Genomic DNA, 16644 nt, shown 5'->3' with positions numbered 1-16644 from the left:
GGTATCAAAATCATCCATCCGCTGATTTTGTGGTTTTAGAGGGCAATGGCAACATGTAAGGAAATCAGCTCTCATTAATAAGCCACGCCAGACCTGGTTGCACGTCTGCCAGAAGTTAGGATTATCATAATGTCTAGTCTGCTTGGGACATCGGAAATGCTTTCGCGGAGCAGCCCCTTCCGGCTCCCTTTCGTTCCAAGACCATCTTGGTACAAAGATAGTAGTGGAGTTGCAAGAGCGAAGGGGGACAACGCACAATGGGGCGGGCAAGGAGGATAACGGCGGCCTGGGTGCCGCCGGGGATAGGAATACATAGGTACGGAGACCCTTGGTGGATTTGTTATGTTGATCTCAATAGAAGCTAGGCGAAGACTCAAGCTCGTCACTCGGCACTCGCTCATGGCACTTGTTGAAATTGAGAGAGGACTGCTTGTAGGGAAACAACGAGCTCGTGTAGATAGAGGGATGAAGGTATGAAGTCTCAGACAGAGAATGAGAAGATACATCGCCTGACTGGGCTGGGGGCTTGAGAGGCTCATTCTGATGAGAATCCAGGAAAATTGCTGAGAAGCCACAAAGGCTGCTCATGCGACGATGCAAAAGGACAAAGGACAGAGAAAAGAACCAGTGACACTGGAATAGGCAATAAGAAGTATAATACTAACATTCACAACTCTTCTCAGAAGAACCTTCGGCCGTGTAACTACCGGGTGGCCGTACCTACTTCGCTAAAAGTTTTGCCGGTTCCAAGTCTCGACTCCCGAGCTCAGCTGGTTTCCAACAGCATCGACCTACGGTTGAGAGGCGAGGGGTACCCGAAGATACATTTCGCAGCCGTACCAAGCCCAACGAAGGAACCTCAGCTAGAAACTGCACAGCGTGCCGTTGCAGTGGCGTTGTACAAGTGGCTCCATGTACATGTATGTACTCCGCTTACTACTCCCCAGCCGACTTACCAATGGCACTCCGGGGCATGTCTTTGGAGTGCGGAAAGTACACTTGTGGCGCATTTAAGCAGCTGGACAGTGGGTAGTGCTTATATTTGGCGGTTGTTATTGGTCGCCTGAACTACTCTATCTGGCGGGTTGTTGGCGGTCGCCTGAACTGCTCTAGGTGCTGAAAGTGGCTCGGTGAGTTGGCCTACCTAGTGGAAGGCTGAATCGGTACTTGCACTTGTATGTATCTACTTGGTACATATCTACCTCCTATGTAGTATGTTCTCGCGCAAGCTTGAATGCAGATTGTGGGGAGCCTGAGCTGACATTGTCCCAGTCGTATGGTACATGTTAGAGTCTTGGAGGATCTCGACAAGGACCTTTGGTCCTGCGAGTCTTCATTCACCTTGACCTCTTCATAGCATCCGCAGCAGGCGCTTCCACGACCAAGCCCTGATCCGAAGGCTATCACATGTTCCAACGGCCCATATATACTGTAAACTAATCTTTTCTACCACTGACGGAATATAATAATCATATCTTCCATAGGTGGAGTAGAGTACTCTAGATCTTCTCCAGCCCCATCAATAGTTAAGCGAATGCTACCAAATCGCAGCCTAGTTTTAACTACTGGTCTCGCTTGGCGAGCAATTCATGCAGGTACTAGTCCACACTGCTTATGCGCATCAACGCACGGTCAGGCCGCCAACTTTTGCACCGCCTCAGCCATGCTGTAAATAGAAGACCAGGTGGTCCGCACCTACAAACCCTATTGCACCAACACTCCAGCTAAGATTTTAGGATCCAGGCCAGCTCAGCCCTACTATGATTGAACGGCTTCATACCTATGCAGTGGGGCGCTGTGGCTGGGAACTTGGAAAGCCCCCATTGCTCTGCGCCTCCCAACCACCACCGCTCATGGACATCGTGGCTACCTAGGTTGGACCAAGACAGCGTCGTATAAAGACCTGGTGGGATCGCCTCTCTTGGATACAACATCAGCATCACAATCGCTACAGTCTCAGTCTCAGTCTCCAATAGATCGTCCAAGTTCCAATCGTTCGTCCATCTACTCACACAACATCACCATGCTCTTCACCACTCTCTCCTCGCTCCTCCTCCTGGCCGTCAGCGCCGCCGCCTCGCCCACTCCGGCCCCGCAATTCAACCACCTCCTTCACAGCAGCACCACCGGCGGCCTCGACTTTGTCCCAGGCATCACGATCCCGCCCGTGTGCATCACGACGCCGATCAGCATAGAGTCCGGCATAACCTGCCCGGGCAAGCTCGCCTCGGGCAACACACTCGTCACCGCACGGCACATCGTCGTGAACGGGCTGACAGGCGCATCCAAGAAAATGTCCAACGTGCTCTCTGCGGGCTGGTTCTTCGAGTCCAAAGAGAACCGCACGTACGAGGAGAGCACGCTATCGATCTTCGACTTCCCCGGCGGCCACGACGGCGCCCAGTGCCGCTTCCAGTTCATCACCGACGGACAGTCAGACGGTGGCGATCTCGTCGAGGCTGCCGTCAGGATCTACAACGTGTGGGCGCTGCAGGAGCACAGTGGCGTCGTCGGCGAGGACAGCACGTACAACAATAAGCCGGCGAGGACCGAGGTCGTCGCCGCGTTCACCACTACCTTTAAGGATGAGAGCTACATCACCGAGAACGGAAAGCATGTACACTCGTTCGTCTATGGCCCCGGCGAGAAGTCGTTGAGCAGCCAGCCGGCGGCGACGTTCCCGTGCCCGAAGGGTGGAAAGGTCGCATACGAGGTGGCGAGCGCGATGAAGACGAGCGGGAAAAACGACGGCAACAACATCAATATCAACGGCCACTCGGGACTCGGGATCGAGATTATTGGGGTTAAGAGCGCGTGGCCGTAGAGGGTAGCTTCTTGGTTGTGAGATGGGCTTGCATGTATCCGGCGTTTTTGTTTTCGTGTTCAATAATGTTTATTAGTGGTTGTATGTAATGAGGTATGTAGATACTTTATGAAGAGGAGTTTATCGAATGAAGAGGCCATCGTAAAGATCTTGTACCATGATGAGATGCCGACATCATGATTCAGCACCCATGTTGGACGCAAAATGTGATTACGGCGTAGCTTGAAATACCGCAAAGTTCAGTAGCAGAGCCAATTACTGAATCATCCAAATCTTTTCCCAGCACCGCAAACGACTCGACCAAGGACGTCCAGCGCGGGCGGAGGTATGATAGCAACAGCGGAAAGACAAGCCGCATGAACGATCAATCGCGAAGGACCATTACCGCCCAAGCGATCCGTCCCGACCTAATTTCAGCGCGTGTTGAGTTATCGGCCGACCGTGGCCTGTTCCGGCAGACAACCTCGATACTCTATGCGGCCGCCCTTACCCACGTGCAGCGAATACTCGGCCAGTGCCCACAGAGTGAGCCGTCATCGCTCACTCGGCGCACAAACTTCATCCTCAATCCTCCATGTGCCTCCGCCCTCAGCTGCCGAGAACGTACCAAACACCGAGCGAACCCGTTGGGCGCAATGGGGGCCGAGTCCCGAAGTGATTTCCCCGAGTCCTTGGCTTCAGATAATACCGGTAGCACCAGGCGACCGATCGTTGCATTTGATCGCCAGCACCACACAGTGCACACGGGGGCAGATGATCACTGGTGAAGTCTTACATACCGGTGGTACGTACGTACCAATGTACCAGTGTGCAGCTGGTGTTCCCGAGGGAATAAGCTTTCACCACCCCCATAGTCAAGTTATGAAACCAATGAGGAGAGACGATCTCCGGCCCCCTGCATCCAAAGGAATCACTCCATATTAACAAGTATTTATTGCCTGTGGAATCCCACCTGACTCGCCCCGACGGACACAGCAGCATGCATGGACGGCAGGAAATTGCAAAGTAAAGACCACGATAACTCCAAGCGAAAGAAACCACCCCCCAATGAAAAGAAGAGAAAAACAGAAGAAAAAAAACCTCCCAAACGCCCGTGAAAACCCTCCAAATACATACAGCCTCAGACATGGGGCCAATAATCGGTCCATCTCGGTGTCATAAACGCACTATCTGGCAGGGTTCGCAGACTTATATATCCCTCGACGGTGATGAAGAGGATCGAGACCAGATAGCCCGCCAGCAGCAGAATACACAGCGTCAACAGACAAATATGAAGCAAGATTTTCCCCCACGATGCTCCGCCGCCCACCGGTTTTTCGGTCGTGATCTGCGCTTCCGCATCCATAGACTTTGTTTCCTGGGTAGTCGTAGTCAAGCAGGAGGAGGTGGATGGGTGTCGATATCCCGGTAGCGCACTGACTTCCGCTATCTCGCAGAGGTACACGAGCGATTGCGGCAAATAGTCCCACCCGTGGCATCCGACAGTGCTGTGGTTCCAGAGCACCTTCACCAGATCGATGTGATACGAATTCTTGGCTGCGCAGACAATAACTGCCATCGGGAAGACCGCCATTCCAACGCAGGATAGTCTCCACAATAGCCGTTCGAGCGGCGTCGGGAAAGTAAAGTTCCAGGCGAGTGCGTGCAGCCCGGCGATCACGATGATGAAGAATCCTTCGGCAAACATCATGCCGACTCCTCCCACGCCGCTGAGTCCTGTGCGGTCGTCGGATTTTGACGTTTCGCCGCCGCCCCGGGGTCTTCGCTTGCATTGACCTTTTGTAGCCTGGTCGGTGCGGGTGATGTTTACGATTATGTCGTAGAAGGCTCTGTTGACCACACCGGAGCGATTCAGCGGGGCTCTCGATGTGGTGTAATAGTGATCAAGAGGAAGGAGGTTGCAACTGATATCGCACGCCTCCTTCCAGAGCAATTCCTCTGTGGTGAGGTGCTTCCCTTCGGTGTGATTATAGAATGGTTGTAAAAGTTCATATCTCTCTGCCGATTCGGTCTGGCTGGGCATGTTCGTTCGAGACCGGAAAATAGCATCATTGTCGGTCGCCTGTTGGCTCCCTGGCTGACGCTGATCGGACTTTGGCAGCTTGAGTGCGATTTGGATGGGCTCGTTGACGTCCATTGGCTTAGACAGCCAGCAAAGAAAAATGAGAGCGGTACAGGCCACTTGTATCAGAACATGTACTTCCAACAGACTATACTCCCGCCGTTAGCAGTGTTTCCGAGGAGGGTAGTTTAACATGTACTTGCGTTATCGTGAGGTTGGACCTGTATCGCTGGATGGATTGAACCAACAGCCACAGGGTCTGCAAGGAAGCCAAGATCTTTCCGAAACAATCTTCCTTGTTTTTGTCCATGATCTCGTACGTTTTAAATGGAGGATTTTCAAAGTCGTTGAAGTATCCCTCCTTGAGGTATTCGAGAAAGCCCCTCGGCGTGAGAGTCGCTATGAAGTGGCCGGGATTCCCCGTCGCGGCTGCCGGCTTCTTGAAGCGGGCAAACTTCCCTTGGTATTTATCCTTGCTGCGTTCGTTGGACGTCGCCTTGGATTTGTCGATCACGAATCCGCCCATGACGACGAAAAATGCAGCCGTCATTTTCAACTCTCCGCACCACTTGTCCTTCTTTGTTTGCCAAACTTCGAGCTCCTCCGCCGAAATTTCATGTTTCCGTGGGTGTTGCAACGCATCAAAGTGCTTCTTCCAATCCGTCTTGATTTTCCGTGCACTCCTCCACTGCCGGTATGAAAGTACAGCAATCGCTTCCGGGTTGATGGCCGCAATAACCATCAGTATGGTCCGGTACAAGATCCGACGGCGAGTCGACAGTCCCGAGATGGTGTCTGGGTGCACTGCGGTCCAGACACAGAACGCGAATGTAGCGGTGCAGCTGAAGATGATGCTCCAGGTTCCGCGACCTCCAGGTTCTTTGGCAAAGGTCATGGTACCGAGCGGGGTTGTGTGATTGTGGACCTGGACGCCGGCGGTGAGATTTTGATGGTGGGCGGACGTGGTCGAGATCAGGAACAGGATGATAAAGGCCGACCAGGTGTCAAATAACCGACCGGTACGTGTGCGGAACGATACCATCGTGTGGTTCCGCAGTGGCTCCGTCGGTATCAAGCTAGTAGTCGGACGTCTCGAACTAACGGTGGACGAATGTCAATACGTGCACGTGCCGGGATTGAGGGACACAGCCAGTCCTGAGACTGTGGCTACTAACCCGAGAGATGGCTCACTGGGTAACGGAGTGACCGAGCACAAGAGATGCTTCGCAATTCCGTCGTCCGGGCAGTGATGAACTTCGACGCTCGAAAGACAGGATGAGATCGATCCGACGGTGTTTTCTTCAGAGAACGCCGACTCGCCGTATTATACTCATGGGCGGGGGAGGGGGGGCTTGGGAATGGCGTTGGATGTGGTGGCTGGCCGCAGACCGCAGTCGTCGCTCATTACCTTGCAGTACTAAAGCCCACCCTCATAAAACGTGGAAATTTCGGCCAACCGCGATGAAGCGCAGCGCTGATGGTGTGTCTCTCTCGGTGATTGCTCAGGATTCGGAGGACGAGTCGAATGTTAGTCTTCAGTCACGACGTCTGTGTCTTGTGTCTCACAGATCGACCCAACTGCATATACATGCCAATACAACAGCAGTTAGTATATCCGCAGCCTCGCATACACCGGCCGCACATACATACCGGACCGGGACACCAACCCCAAGCTTGAACATTGAACACTCCCGATGTTATTAGAGCGAGTGCAGCCCGAAGAAAACCACACTAAGGCCATGCTCCTAAGATACTTCCGGCCCGGGCGGCGTCTAGTGGAACAAACAAGGTCCGCGGAATTGAAGGAGAGAGTTATTGCGGTCTGGATCTATGTCTTCGTGACAGCGGCCATTAGGTATAGGTATTGCGGTTGCGCACAGTTGCGAAGGCATGTGCGGGCAATGGCCGTCTTTGGAGCTGGAACTGCTCATCCCACCGGCCGGTGTTGGTGCGGTTGGAAGGCCCCCCGCGCGCAATCATGCATTGCTGTCTAGAAGCACAACTCTCGCTCTGCGCACAGCTTCTTGCCGCACCCGGTTGCTTCTTTTTCGCCCACGATGAAGAACAGCCCGGGCGATCACTTCTGTATGGGTATATATGCCATCAGACTCAGCCCATTCATCTCCACAGAAACTCCGCGGACAGCGACACCAATCTCCAACTGGAAGCGCACCCAGAAGCACTGCACAAGCCAAGAGCCCCAAGTCGAATGGGCATGCATGCAGCAATCCGCCCTCCTCTCCGCCCACCAGCCATCTTCACACCCCGTACGCGGGATCACACTGCCCACAGTCTGTGTCATTCCCAAGCCGCTTCTCTTTCCTGTCCATTCCAGTCTGGTGGCATATTACGAAAACGTTTGCACGGTCCTTGCACGATCCTATAGTACGGTAACCACTGCAGAGGTTGTGCACCGAGAACGAGTGGAGAGAAGAGGAGCAGGCGGAGAAGTCTCACTACTGGCCGGTTGCGATACGTACCACGCTTATCGGTGGAAAGGGCGAATGCGAGAGGGCGCATGCTTGTCGAATGTGTCGGTTGGTTGACGATCGAGGCGCTAGTAGGTGTTCAGTGAGTGGCTTCGTGGGGCTCGCAGGTGATATGTGTATGTAAGAGGACTTAGGTAAGTACTTCCCCACAGATGTCAGAAGTCAGAATCACCCACTACTATAGCGCCGCGGCATCCGACATATTGACACGTCCGACAACCATACTGCTATTAGTTAGATAGTACGTCCTCTCCGTGAGACATCTTCAGCCGCACATCGAGAGTGCCGCCTCCAATCAGAGCTCTTTCTCATACAGAGGGGCCAGACTTCCGTATGGCTGGGCAGTAGATAACATGTATGTAGCAGATGAAATGTGATCATCGGGCGATCTTCAGCTAAAACAACCGATCCGTCATGGGCATTGGGAAACAGCACATTAATCGATTCCGCAACACATCAGTCCTCCCGTATTCCTACATAAGTAGGCAGTGTGAACAGATTGGACCTCAAAGTTCCCGAAGCCGGCTTGTGGTCACGGCAAGGTTGACGGGTTCGGCGACACGATGAATGGCAAATCGGAGGCGGGCACGGCGGTGGTGCGGGAATGTAAGTGGGCGCCAGCGGCCAAACAGCTGGGAGCGTCTCAAAAATTCCGACAAGAGTGCAATGAGATTGTCCCGTTGCTTAAAAACAAGGGAGTCATGGCGCCCCGGTGAGCTTTTCCTGGCACTTTGAGTTGAAACACAACAGAAATCAGTCAGTAGAGACAATAGAATGGAGACTGATAGTGGATCATGGATGGCACTGGGGGGCATGAACAATGGAAACTGTCTGTCGCTGAGAAGCATTCAAGAACGAATAAAGAAACCGTGCCTCCATCAAATTCTTCGAAGTTGAATAAAACCTCAACTTCTCCATCATCCTTCATTTTCGCCGTTTCTCTTCCCAGGTTACGCTACTAATCTAGGTACTCTAGAGTACCTAGATGAAGCACTCAACCACACGAGCCCGTATTGGAGTATTCAACTGACGGCGGTCACTGAACTCAAGTGGATGAATCATGAAAGAGCTTCTCAAAAACTTTACTTGGAGCTTCGTTTGTCTTGCCCTCGCGCAGCCTGTGCCAGAGTATATATTCACAGCACTACCTAATTCATACATAGCCCAAAAATTCGTAATACATACATAATCCGTATTTTCTCGCAAAAACCAAAACAGACCGACCAAAGAAATTCGTATCATACCCTTCCTCCGTTCCTCCTGCAGTTGTCTTTATTCCATCCCGCGGGACATTTATTTCTTATCCTTCTTGTCCTTGGGAGTCTCCTTCGGAAAGAGGCCGGTGAGGCCCAGTCCCTTGAGGATCTTCTCCAGCCCCAATCCGCTGAGGAGGTTCCTGAAGATACCGCCGAGACCAAGACCGTCGAGCTATGGGGAAACAGGAGCGTTAGTCTCCCTTCTTCTTCTTACCAGCAGGAACGGAAGAAATGTCGGGCACTCACCAGATTCGCGAGCAAAGTAAGCACACCGTTCAGCAGCATTCCCACGCCACTAACGATCTGGAACAGCGGGTCCGTGAGCAGATCCAGGAGGGGGCCGAGATCCTTCTTGACATTCGGCATATCCTTGATCTTGTCCTTGCAGTTCTCGATAGCCTGGGTGACTTCACCCGTCAGCTTGGCGAGCGACTCGGCCAAGTGCTGCTCCTCCTCCGAGCCCTCCTTGTACGCCGCCTTGCGAGTCGCGTTGTTAGCGATCGTGCCGTCCGGGTCCAGCGCTTTGATCGCCCCGTGCGTTTCCCGGAGAATGATCGTCGCTTCTTCGATCAAGGGCCGCACCCGCTTCACGAGCTCTTCCTCGTTGAGGCAGTCGGCTTCCTTGTCGCGTTGCGCTTTGTCGAGCGCCTGTTCGCATCTGTCAGCAACCACAACCACTAGACTCGGGAGGGAGGGGGAGGAAACGAACCTCCTTCATGAGGTTGAGCAATGGCTGGACACGCTCCAGAGAGTTATCGATAATCGCCGAGAGCCGTTTGGCGATTTCCTCGCTCGTTTCATTGCCGGTGAGCTTCTCGACGGTAGCAATGGAGTCATTGTCATCGTCGGCCTCGGGGCGCGGCTCCTGGTGGGTAAGGTTTTGGGTATCGGCGGCAGACATGGTGGAATTCGATTCGTTGGAATAGAAGCGGGGGAATGAGACGCGGCGTGTGATATGTGGAACTGCGGTTGTGTCGGGAAAAAAGTGGAGATCGAGTGATCTGAAGTGGAACTGTATGGTTGTTTTCTTGGGATATCCAGTGGATGATGTTGAAACGAAGCTGATTTAGCGGCCGTTGGGTGGTGATTATATATCCGTTGTGGGCCATCCACGAACGTGAGCTTCACGATAGGTACCCTCGATCTGATCCATAGCTACAGGATTCCCACAGATGGCGAACGCCATGACGCCTCTCATGCAGCCACCGTCATTGAGAAGAGGATTGTCAGGAGAAACTGTCGATCCTGAAGCTCGGCCATTGGTTGCGCGCGCTCGTATCGTTGGTTTGGAGATCATGGCGATGGAGTTTTCCCCCGCCTCACAGGTTTTTACTGTGAGTTCTGACTTCACGCTGACGAGCTTTGATGGGATCGATATCGATTTCAAGCATCTTTCCTTGCCATATATATTAACATCGCCTATATTGGATCCAAAGATCGAGATGTGGACGACCGTAGTTGCGCGTGAGCAGTTGTACAGGAGGAAACAGGTCCCGGAGCTTTTGTTCCATGGGTTGAGATTTTACTCTGGCCACGCACCCATATTGAGCCGGGATTTGAAAGCCGATGCACCTTCTTGTTTCACCATCCCATTCAAACACCCATGGTTGCAAAGCTTTCCCATAGGCACGGTCTGACAGACAACCTTCGTTTTCAGCACGAGATATCACTCGATGACGTCAAAGTTCTCCGGGATCATATATTGCGCCGTTACACGGAGCCTTCCCAGTCGTAAGCCGACTGGGAATACGGCCATGGAAGGCACATGGAAACCGCATCGAAGCCGGGCCATGACGTAGTCGGACGAAGTCGCAAAAACCGGCTGGATACACACGAAACACCGCTTATTGCAATATATTCCCGCCTGCCCTCCATCGCGCCCGCATCGTTTCCCCCCCTCCCATCCCATCCTTCCATCCATCCATCCTTTCGCCACTCCAATCCACCGAACCGAACATACCGGTATCCAGCCACCGCCGCCTCCGACAAGAGAAAAAACACAATGTCCGACCGCGAAGAACCCCCCAGCTCGCATTCGCGCCCCACCTCGCCCGCCTCGGGCGCCTCGAATGCCTCGGGGGCAGCAGGCGACCATCCCAACCGCCCGCCCTCACCCGAGCACACAGCGCGGCCGCCGTCGCCCACGCGCTCTCCGTCGCCCGAGCGCTCGCCTTCCCCCGTGCCCGACCGCGAGGAGGCCCCCGAGCCGCCGAAGCCGCAACCTCAGCAGCGGAAGCCGCGACAGCCCGCCGACGACGAGGTGGACCGCGCGGCGCGCGGGGAGCAGCAGGTTGCTAGGCCGCAGAGGCGGCAGCAAAGGGAACAACGGGAACGGCAACAGAGACCGCAGCGGCGGCAGCAGCAGCAGCAGATGCAGGCTCCGATGCAGCAGCAGCAACAGCAACAGCCGCAGCAACAGGAGAAGGAGGGCCGCAGTGATCCTATCTCCCTCAGGCTCGATATCAACCTCGAGATTGAGGTGACGCTTAAGGCCAGGATTCATGGTGATTTGACGCTGGCGCTGTTGTATGTCCCCCCCCACCCCCCCCCGGAATCGCATACAAGCGACCTGGATGGTGGACTGACAGCTTTGTAGGCAGTAATTTCGAGCCGTTGAAACCGTTAGCGAATAATATTCTTCTTTGTCTCCTTTCGTTTCATTGGGTTGGTTTTAGCGATTTCCTTCAGGAGTAGGTATGTCGGAACCGTCTGTATGTATGTACAACAGTATAAGTAGTGTGCTTTGCGTGGGGAATGAATGAATGGTTAGAGTGAACCCCGAAGAGAGAAACAGACAATCTCTGCCCTGTAGGCCGTAGTAGTTGGGCGCATATAGACAAAACTCTTTGCGACACTTTTCCGCTTATATCGCCTGGGTATGGCTAGGGTAGGCACCGGGTATGTACCGTAGCTGGCCGGCGAACCACCCGCTATCACTCGCAAACGAGTCCTGTTTCCTCCAACCCTCGGAGCTTGGTAGTCACTACGACCTACCCAGGTAGCCCAGCTCGGAACCCCGAGCTGTGTAAAAACCCACCATAAAACCCCCCATACATATCGCGTAGGCGAACGTAAGAACGGAAGGCGGGGGGCGGGAGCGCCCGGCGGACAGGACGGTGGCTAATTTAGGAAGAGTGCGTGCGTGCGTACATACCGGTACCGTACGTTGCTATATGCGATTATTACGGTAGAGAAGCAAACACATCGTCACGAATCACCATCTTCACCAAGACTTGTACATATGGAGGTCTAGTCCTGTACTAGGTAGTACCATCGGACGGTATACGCTTCGCCTCTATATGCCTCCACCTCCACCTCCCAAAATAGAGAAAAACCAAAAACAAATAACTGATGTCCGCAGGATTCGAACCTGCGCGGGTTTCCCCACTAGCACCTGAAGCTAGCGCCTTAGACCACTCGGCCAGAACACCTTTGATGCTGTTCGTCTCAGATTACCAACTAGCACGCTAGCTAGATACTAAAATTTACAATGAAGTGAAGAAGAAGAAGACGTAGAGGAAGAAGAGGAAGAGGTAGAAGAAGAAGAGTGTTTAGCAGAGTAGGTACGCAGACCGCAGACAGACCGTCGATTAGCTAGGTAACTAGGTATCTTCGTATCTGCGTGTACACACAAAGCAACAGGTCGCGGCGTAACCAAAGCCAGCAGAAACAGAAAAGGATCCTCAACTAGTCCTCAACCAAGTAAACACAAACACAACCACTCCAGCCAAGTTTCCAAAGCATCACATCGCATTATCATCGTCATTATCAATCACTCGCCCTCGCCCCCACATCCCCATTATTTCCTCTACCTCCTCTACCTCATCTTCTTACCCTTGGCCCCAGGCCTCGGACCCAGAATGAAGAATCCCGGATCACCAGGGAGCAAGCCGAGTTGGGGGTCCTTGCCATTGGCATTGGTAGTCTCCTGCGTCTGGCCGGTAAACTCGAACTTGATGCCCTGCTGGGCTGGCGCCGCGGCAACAGCGTTGGCGGGAGGAGTGGGCTGAGGGCCGCCGCTGGAAATAGAGGGTGCGGATAGCTTGGGGCCGGCTCCGGGAGTGGATGATGGGGGCTGCTTGGGGCCGCCGTTGACAGCCTTCGCGGTCTTGGGCTGGCCTTTCACATCTTTGTCGAGAACAGTGAACTTATTGGCGGGCACCTGACTACCCTTCGCCTCATTCTGTCCGACCTGTCCGACCTGTCCTCCACCCTTAGTCATACTGTTACCCATTGGCGTCGACGGAGGGCTCGTCGGATCCGGCTTCAAAATGTCCTCCATCTTCTTTCCAGCCGCAATTTTAGCATGCATAGCCTTGATGGTCTCGCGCAGCTCTGCCTGCTGCCGCTGCTGAGACGCGTCGTTGTGCATACCCTGGATCCTCTTGCCTGCGTTGGGTCCACGCTTGCGTTTCGCCAGTTTGGCAGGGTCGCGGGTGGCAGGCTGCTGGGAGAGGGGGGTAGAATTTTCGGGATGGGTTGGGGGCGCAGAGACAGGCTGGGCTGGGAGGCCTGGGGGCGGGCGGATGGCCTGGCCGACGGGTAAGGTGGGTGCTGTCGGAGGGCGGACATTCTGCACAGGACCTGGGGGACTGAGGAGCCCGAGAGGGAGCGCGGGTCGTCCTGGAGGGGGGCGAGTACCCTGCACAGGGTGGGGGATAGTTAGAATATTCTTGGAGATCGGAGCGCCTAAAGGCGGGGAGAGGGGCGATACAAGAGGTGCAGCGGGCTGATTGGGGGCTGGGGAAAGGAAGTGGAAGCTGCCGGGCGCCTTCGGGGCGGGACCAAGAGGGGGATTGAAGCCCTGGGGACTGGCCATCTTGGTTGACTGGTTGTTGGCCTGGGTGTTGACCGGAGCTTTGGCCTTTGGTTGAGGTGGAGGAACGAAAATCTTCACCATATCATTAGCTGTGTTCTTACTTCCGGCTTGGTTCCGGGCGCCTACCATTTTCTGAGTTTGAACCTGAGCACTCACTCCCTTGCCGCCACCGGGAGCAGCATTTCCACCCTTGGCATTGACTCCCGGGTGCTGTGGAGCCTGCTGTCCCTTACTCACCACGACCACGGGAAGCGGTGGAAAAGCAGAGCTTGCAACAGCACCCAGCGGCGGAAAGTCGGTATTCTTACCGTTAGTAACTACAGTCGCGTAGGAGATAGACGGAGGTGGTATGCGAGGATCAATTCGTTGCGCTGCCGGCTGGATAGGTGGAACCCGTCCGCCACGAGTTCCCGAAGCTACCTTCGCGTAGGATTTCTGAGCTGACGGCGTGCTGGCCTGATTGATGATGGGCGCAGCTTTGCCTTGATGGGCCTTGGTAGGTTGTCCGGGCGCGAGTGCGCTTGGGAAGGCTGGGCCAGTAGGTATAACGCGGTTCTGAGGAAGCTGTGGGTTAGGGACCGATGCCACCCCAGGTGCTGCAGCTAGATTTACCTGTTGTGCCACGGCGGGGACTGGAGGAGGAATAACCATCACCAGGGAGGTCACCTTCTGCACCGGAGCCGGAGTCACCTTCTTCTGATCCGGAGCCGGAGTCACCTTCTGCACAGGAGCCTGAGCCAGGACTGGAGCCAGTACCGGACCCTGGAACGTAGCCTGGAACGAAGCATGGAACCAAGGCGTGGCCGAAGCCGTGGCTGGAATTGACGTGGCCAAACCCGGAGCTGGTGTGACTATCTTCTCCGCCTGAATTCGGGTCTGAGCCGGAGGAAGTGCCACCAGCGGTTCTGGCAAGGGTTCGACGTCAATAAGGATGGTGTCGTCGTCGATAAAACGCCAGCAGCGAGTTGGAGTAGCCGGGGCTTCAATCTTGATGTTCGGGGCCGGTTCGAACGCCGGAGACGATTCAAACGCCGGAGCCGATTCGAACGCCTGAGCTCGCGGAGGAGAATACTTGGGGCACGCATTTCCGAAGATATCCACGAGATCCTCTGGATAGTTGGCGGTAACCGGCGAAGTGGCGGTGTGCTCATCCCCAACCACCTCCGCAGTGACTTGAAGCTGGCGGCTAACAATCGGGGCCACTTCCACCAGCTGCTCCGCGGGGACAGCTTTTATATGCTCTTCGTTAACAGCTGGCTTGATTTTCGACTCCAGTGGTTTATCTTGATGGTTATCTCCCACGATGGCATCCTGCTCTTTGGCGACATCAATTTGAACCTGTTCGTCGACAACGACCTGTTCCACTTCCACTTCCGGTGTCTGCTGCTCAATCTTCTTGCCACGCTTGACATTATTCTGCTCAATCTTCTTGCCGCGCTTGTCATCGAAGCCAGGCGTATCGTCAAAAGCAGCGGACGCCAATTCAATTTCCTGCTCCCTGGTTAAATATTGCGCATCATCCAACAGAGCATTGCCACCAACCACGACCGACTTCCCGTCCCGCACCTGCGACACCCACTTCTCGATGCGCCTCGTCGCCGCCACATCCATAGGAGCACCGTGGAGCCGCTCGACCGCAGCCAGCCTCGCTTCCACCTCCTCCTGCTCGCCGCTTCCACCGCCGGAGGCATATTCCGCCACGAGCGATCCCACTTCCGCTTCCTTTACCTCTTGCCGCTCCCCTAGGCCACCGTTGATCCCATCAACCCCATCCGCCCTCTTCCACACCTCAACGAACTTACCCACCGCCACGCGCTCCTCGCCCACCGCATCCTCATCCGCGCGCAACAGATCCTCCTTCTCCATTACTCCCAGGGCGGTATACGTCCCGCCGTGGTACCCCAGCTCCTCCGCCGCCTCCCGCACCTGCCGTACGTCGCCGTCCTCGCTCTCGCTCAGGATCTCCTCGGCGATCGCCGCGATCATGGCCGCGAGCGTCTCTCGTGACGCGGAGGGGGCGGCGACGACATCGTCCGCGGCTGAGGCGGATGCGTACCAGGTGGTGAATGTTAGCGGCGGACGGGGTGAAATGTATGCTTGGTAGGCTTGGTGTGCTTTGTAGGAGCGCTGGTTGGGGTCGGGGTCGAAGGGGGAAGCCATGATGTAGATTGGGTGGGGTGGTGTTGACGGTAGGAAGGGAGGGAGAGGGGAGAGGGGAGAAGGTATGTGGGTCGTAGAGATGTGCGAGTGAGCGGGGATGTTATGAGTACTTGGGTGTTTTGGTCGTGAGTTGTGAGTTATGAGTTATCGGTGGTGAGCAGAAGTTGTGTTATGATGAGGAAAAGTCGTCGGCGATGAGTAGGGTTCAACTCGAGTTGCCGGTTATGAGTAGAAGTTGTCGGAGATGAGTTATTGGTGATGAGGAGGAGGGGTTATCGGTGATGGCTAGGAGTGGGCAGTCGTGAGTAGGAGGTGGCGGTGATGAGTAGGGTTCAACACCTGGGGTCGTTGTTTGTGCGTTGTGCAAGCGGCTCAATTAAGAAGTCGGGGTTTCCCACGCTGCCGAGTGATATTGTGTGATGACTAGAGCGGGCAGGTGGCGGGGGCGGGGGCGGGGATCAAGTCGGAGTGCGGGCATGCGGGCTAGCGGCCGCCAGTGCCTGAAATATGCCCGCATCCCCGGTTTGTGCGGACTATGCCCGCCCAGGGACTGCCAAGATTCGAAACTCGCCCAACTCACTTTCCGTTTGCATGATGTAGAGTACCCTGCACAGCCGGTGATGATCGTAGTACCGTATCGTATCGTTTTCATCAACACATCAGGTCATCAGGCCTAGGTTGGGGTTGGGGACTCTTCGCAGCCAACAGATAACACGGACTAGTTACCATGCACAACCGTTCGTGTCACTGCAGGGCACCCGGGGGGACTTCTTCTGCAGGGCGGCGAGGTCCCTCTAGGTAACTAAAGAGCTGCAGCAGTCGCGCAATCGGGAGAGTTGATGTCATCGACCGTTTCTCACGATCACTGCATGTTCCGCACTGTCCCCGCTTTGCTGTGCCTGAACGGCCATGGTGATTTCCATCCCGTGACTCCGATGCTCGTCTTTGCGGTCACTGCAGCTGCCAAGGCAGTGAGTGGGAGCGGGTTTCCGGGCATGGCGGAATGTTGACATCAATCAGCAAAGACTCGCCGA

General features: G+C 54.9%; 6 protein-coding genes and 1 non-coding gene across 7 annotated transcripts; 2 read left to right on the top strand and 5 right to left on the bottom strand.

The window, feature by feature from the left end:
• Window positions 1–1850: 1850 nt before the first annotated feature.
• Window positions 1851–2960, top strand: BZA05DRAFT_393108 (uncharacterized protein). Its single transcript, XM_051483185.1, has one exon. It carries the CDS (start codon window positions 2024–2026, stop codon window positions 2822–2824), a length of 801 nt encoding a protein of 266 aa, XP_051341411.1. The 5' UTR covers window positions 1851–2023; the 3' UTR covers window positions 2825–2960.
• An 886-nt stretch (window positions 2961–3846) lies between these two features.
• BZA05DRAFT_254531 (uncharacterized protein) lies at window positions 3847–5103 on the bottom strand. Its single transcript, XM_051480069.1, has 2 exons — window positions 5086–5103; window positions 3847–5034 (listed from the first exon to the last, which is right to left on the bottom strand). Exon 2 carries the CDS (start codon window positions 4959–4961, stop codon window positions 3945–3947), a length of 1017 nt encoding a protein of 338 aa, XP_051341410.1. The 5' UTR covers window positions 4962–5034; window positions 5086–5103; the 3' UTR covers window positions 3847–3944.
• BZA05DRAFT_443592 (uncharacterized protein) lies at window positions 5035–5928 on the bottom strand (the record flags this gene model as incomplete). The annotated part of the gene is made up of 1 exon (XM_051486852.1): window positions 5035–5928. The coding sequence occupies one exon, from the start codon at window positions 5926–5928 to the stop codon at window positions 5035–5037; it is 894 nt and encodes a 297-aa protein (XP_051341409.1).
• A 2740-nt stretch (window positions 5929–8668) lies between these two features.
• BZA05DRAFT_335140 (uncharacterized protein) lies at window positions 8669–9532 on the bottom strand (the record flags this gene model as incomplete). Its single annotated transcript, XM_051480749.1, has 3 exons — window positions 8669–8803; window positions 8878–9279; window positions 9341–9532. 3 exons carry the CDS (start codon window positions 9530–9532, stop codon window positions 8669–8671), a joined length of 729 nt encoding a protein of 242 aa, XP_051341408.1.
• Window positions 9533–10320: 788 nt separating this feature from the next.
• Window positions 10321–11316, top strand: BZA05DRAFT_254494 (uncharacterized protein). The gene is made up of 2 exons (XM_051480068.1): window positions 10321–11157; window positions 11228–11316. The coding sequence occupies exons 1-2, from the start codon at window positions 10397–10399 to the stop codon at window positions 11232–11234; spliced, it is 768 nt and encodes a 255-aa protein (XP_051341407.1). The 5' UTR covers window positions 10321–10396; the 3' UTR covers window positions 11235–11316.
• Window positions 11317–11980: 664 nt separating this feature from the next.
• On the bottom strand, window positions 11981–12062 carry BZA05DRAFT_t114. Its single transcript has one exon. It is a non-coding gene; the product is annotated as a tRNA-Leu (tRNA).
• An 80-nt stretch (window positions 12063–12142) lies between these two features.
• Window positions 12143–16039, bottom strand: BZA05DRAFT_467304 (uncharacterized protein). Its single transcript, XM_051487810.1, has 6 exons — window positions 15253–16039; window positions 14063–15192; window positions 13896–13980; window positions 13607–13767; window positions 13346–13522; window positions 12143–13273 (listed from the first exon to the last, which is right to left on the bottom strand). Exons 1-6 carry the CDS (start codon window positions 15608–15610, stop codon window positions 12449–12451), a joined length of 2736 nt encoding a protein of 911 aa, XP_051341406.1. The 5' UTR covers window positions 15611–16039; the 3' UTR covers window positions 12143–12448.
• Window positions 16040–16644: the final 605 nt, after the last annotated feature.

The sequence above is a fragment of the Tricharina praecox genome, assembly GCF_024521635.1.
Source record: "Tricharina praecox strain CBS 144465 chromosome Unknown BZA05scaffold_7, whole genome shotgun sequence".
Classification (NCBI taxonomy): Eukaryota; Fungi; Ascomycota; class Pezizomycetes; order Pezizales; family Pyronemataceae; genus Tricharina; species Tricharina praecox.
Note: the sequence above shows the minus strand (reverse complement) of the source record. Positions and strands in the feature narration are given on the sequence as shown.